The sequence below is a fragment of the Oryzias melastigma genome, linkage group LG7 (genome assembly GCF_002922805.2).
Source record: "Oryzias melastigma strain HK-1 linkage group LG7, ASM292280v2, whole genome shotgun sequence".
NCBI lineage: Eukaryota > Metazoa > Chordata > Actinopteri > Beloniformes > Adrianichthyidae > Oryzias > Oryzias melastigma.
Genome location: NC_050518.1, coordinates 20,878,057 through 20,882,469, shown reverse-complemented (window position 1 = coordinate 20,882,469; position 4,413 = coordinate 20,878,057). Strand labels below are relative to the sequence as shown.

Sequence of the window (4,413 nt, the reverse complement as noted above, 5' to 3'; positions counted from 1 at the left end):
GGTACGTTCCATTTACCTGACATTCCTGTGGCTGTGCGAATGTCAAGGGAACAGCAAGACACTCCTGTGCTCCCCTTAAGGTCTCTACGACCCGATCAGATATGGCTCATGAATTAAAGGGTCTATACCAGGGTTCTCAAACTCAATATACCTTGGGCCGTATGGGGTTCCATTTGTGCCAAAAATATGTTTTTGCGTCTACTTTCTATGAGTTTGGTCCATTGTCTATGTCTACTGAACAAGTTTATTGAATATTTGATCACGTCTATGTACTACTAAGTAGGGCTGGGCGACAAGGCAAAAAAAACGATTTTTTCAATTGTATTTCACGATCTCGATTTTATCACGATTTCTTTAAAATAACTTCAAATTGACAAAAATTGAATTATAATGATTTTAGCTGAAAGAAGTAAACACATTTTGAACAAATATTTATATTTATTCAAATTAAATAGTTATTATCTATTAAGATTAATCTGTAAATAGTGCAAGAATTGCGCCTTCTACTGCTACAGGTAATGCATTGCTGTCAAATGAACAGCTTCTAAATATCCGTGAGTTTTTATTATGCTTCTGTGCCAAAATCCATAAAACAGAGTTTATAAATGATTGTCACCAAAGACCAGAAATGAGGGAGACTGATGAAGTTTAATACCTTGAATGACTGATAAAGTTTAGTAAAGTCCAGTTTTCTATTAAAAACATCTCAAAGTGCTAAATATTCATAATAATATTAATAAAAACACCATTTACCACATTTTCAAATGAAACTAAAACTTTTATTATTTTTGGATTACATACATGGTAAATAAATCTCAATTGCTTCAGAATTTACCTTCAAATAGACGATTTCGTTGTACTTTGAGAAAAAGGCTCCAGCTAGCATCTTTAACTGACACAAAAAACATTTTTTAAACTTGTATATTAACATCAAATACATCTGCCAAACTGTTAAGATTCCAAACACAGAGATAATAGCAGTAAATGTCGTGGTAGGTTAAAGTCTACATCCACAGCTCCTTCACTAACATCTGAACTATGCTGTGTTTATGTAACTGATCAGAAAGCTAGCGTTAGCGTTAGCACTGTTTATTCTAGCTGGGCTTTCTCCGGTCCGTAAGACCCAGAAAGAAGCTCAGCAGTGACGCCACAGATTAAGAAAATTATGTGCAAACTCACTTACACTTCTTGCAAAGTAGAAAAAAAAAGTGTGACCGACAATATTATTTTGGCTCTTAAAGTAGCTAGCTATGAGCTAGCAAAACAATGCAGCAACGTGCATCTTGACTGTACATTTTATGTATTTCCAACATAAGTTACCATCAGTTTTGTGCAGGTTGAATGTGAATATGTGGAATTAACATCCGCTATGTTTTAAAACATGAAACATTAATGAAAACATACATTGAAGAAATAAACTAGCATGCAACTATGGAATTGCTAGCACCCACTTTAGCACACAGTTCACGGTTCCCAGCCTGACTTCTCTCTATTAAAATGTGATTCCTGTCTTGTGATGATTCCTCTCCATCGGATTATTTTGTTTTAAAGGTTTTTGAAGTCAATTGCTAAACACTGCATCTCCTTTTGTGCTTCTTTTGGTACTTTTTTGGACTTCCGCCATATATTACTCGAGAAAACTCGATCCATAATGATGGCGCACGTCTGTCACGCCGTATGTCACGTGACTTCCAATCCAGTAATATATGTCATTGATTACCAGAAAAAACACTGGGGAGGGGAGGAGGAGGAGCAGCTCGGATTTAAAATCACAGCAGTCAACAAGCTTTTGCCTTCTCGCTCTTGCAGCTTTTCGTAGAAGATCGTGATAAAACGATCTCTCAGCAATGACAGATCGTCAGCTTTGGAGATCGTAAGACGGTTTTGTATCGTCATATCGCCCACCCCTACTACCAAGCAATATCTTCTGCATGTCCTGTAAAATGACAGGAGATAACGACGCTAGCAACTGTTGCTAAGGACTTTTCTGATGACCAGATCCAACGGCAAAAGCAAATGCAAAGTTTTAAGCAAAATAATTTATGATCATATATATGGATAAACAATATTTTACTCTGAAAGGTTTAAGAAAAGCAGGATATGTCCTTTAAGATCAATGATTCTCAGATCAAACCACGACTCTTACTAATAAATATATTGTGTTTAATTGGTTGCTACATCATTTGTCACATTGACCATAAGATTTTTGTAATATTTCATATTTGTTATATATTCTATATTCAAACATCGACAACTTAGTTCAGTAGAGTGAATTTTGGTGCCATATTTTTTTATTGTTCATAAAAAAATACTTTTTAGGATACTCGTAACAGCACTGCACGTCGCATCACAAACTCCTCTAAAATCACTGCTGGTATGCCCGACCCACTTGCTACTTATAGTTGGACTGAACACTACGGTGGCCCTGAAGTTCAAATAACTCGACACAAAAACACATTTAAACCCAAAACTTAAGTTATTTGGTAGCAACAAGTAGGACAGGGATATACAGAAAACCAGCGAGGGCGGTGGAGCTGGAGCTCCAGGGCGGAGCCCATCCTCAGACTGTTTGCTTTAATCGTTGCTACATACATTTAAAGAGGCTTTGCAGCTAAAACTCAAACCAGACATTACTGCTGTCAGATAATAGATCATCTGTTAAGAAAGCGTGTAAATCATCACACCGACTCAGCAAAACAAAGAGGCAATGGAAACATTCTTTAAAGAGACCTGAAGGATGCAGATGAACTCACTAAGGCGATAAAAAATGCGGTTTTGAGAGATAAACTGGTAGGATTTATTGCTACATTTCTGCTCATACGTTGATTTTAAATAAATCTTAAGACTTGGACAAAAAAAATCTTTAAAGTGCACTATTAATTCATCCAATTATGCATTAAAATCTCACTACAATCATCTTTTTATCTATTTTTAAGGTGTTCCCAGTGATCTTTTAATTATGATTCGGATGTTTTTAGCTTAAAAAACATGTTGCATTCTAGGAAAAAAAAATGTCTGTAGAGCAGCAGGAGTTTTATAGAAATTCACCTCAGAGTTGTGGACCCATCCTCACTTCCCGTCACCCATCTGTTTACGTCCTCTCCCGCTCACACCCCCAACCTAACATTACCAGTGCGACAAAAATGGCTATCCAGATGTACAGTTCTGAGCCAGATACCAGCTCAGACGAGAAAATACGAAGACATACATGGATCTAGTCGTCTACAAATGAATGCATCAGAATGGGGCGGAGTAGAGAGCTTGTCTCCTCCAATGTATTATATCTGTTTTCATCTGCTTCTGATTTACTATTTGAATAAAGAAATACTCACAAATGCAATTTGGACCTTAATTTTCTTATGTCAAGAACATGTTCAAAAAGGATTTTAATAATTGAGGCTTAAAAACCAATTTATTTTTATTATTTTCAGTCTAAAACAGCATTCCTGTTGGTTTTTATTAGCAAAAGCTCCATCTTTGCTTAATCAATAACTGTGTTTTTCAAAATAAAATGAAAAACCAATCAATATTGAACTGAATGGTAATATAAAATCAGAAGGATCCTTCAGGAACTGATCTGGACCTCCTCATCAGCAGTGTTTTGTCTTCATGGGGGGGTTGGGGGAGGCATTTCAGCTCTCTGTCAGCTTCCCCATCATCTCCCACGAGGCCCATCCCTGAGTTGGCACGCGCCAATCTCCTAGATTGATCATATTTTGGCTAGCTGGATTATGAAGCCTGTCTCTTGTGTGAACAGCAAATATTGACGATACGCGCACTTGCTGCTATCACAGCCCGGAACAAGGATGTCGCTGACATGTTTGATGGTTTTAGCTAACCTCAGTAGCTAATAAAAACATTAGAAGCTCGTTTGGTGTATTAAATAAAATGCGTGTCGGAAAACGGTTAGTTTTGCCGCAAAAACCTCCCTGTCGGTTAGCTAGGTCTCAAAACAATGACGCCCTGTCAACATTTCAGCGCTTCATTGTCATTAACAACGATTAAAAAAGAAAGAAAAAAAACATGGGGTTAAAATGGCTTCTTCTTTGCTGCGTAACGTCCTTACCCGTTTCTGTTTTTACTGTTGTGTCTTTTCGCTCGCCTCACGGGCTGTAAGGGGATATTGTCGGTCATTCCTGCAGCCTGGCTCGCGTTGGAGGCGCAGCTTGGAGCGGCGGCTTGGAGCGACGGAGCTCCGGTTGGGGCGGAGGCTTCCAGCTGTCAGTCACCGGGCGGTTCAACGGTCAGCGGGTTAGCCGAGCCGCGACAGGCGGCCCACACCGCCGCAACCCCGCGGGCCACGACACTTACGACCGCTTTACGGCCCTGTTTCTTTAAAAAAGCATAAATAGCATAAAACTGTATGATTTTACATATGTGAGGTGAAAATTACGTCATTGTTTTATTTCCGGT

The 4,413-nt window shown here is 38.5% G+C and overlaps 1 protein-coding gene across 1 annotated transcript in view; it reads right to left on the bottom strand.

The window, feature by feature from the left end:
- The window catches only part of LOC112158690 (probable phospholipid-transporting ATPase IIA), a 45,592-nt gene extending 41,458 nt beyond the window's left edge, over nt 1-4,134 (bottom strand). The window contains exon 1 of the mRNA XM_024292159.1: nt 4,067-4,134. Coding sequence (XP_024147927.1) covers nt 4,067-4,134 — 68 coding nt within the window. The remainder of the gene's footprint in view (nt 1-4,066) is intronic.
- Nucleotides 4,135-4,413: the final 279 nt, after the last annotated feature.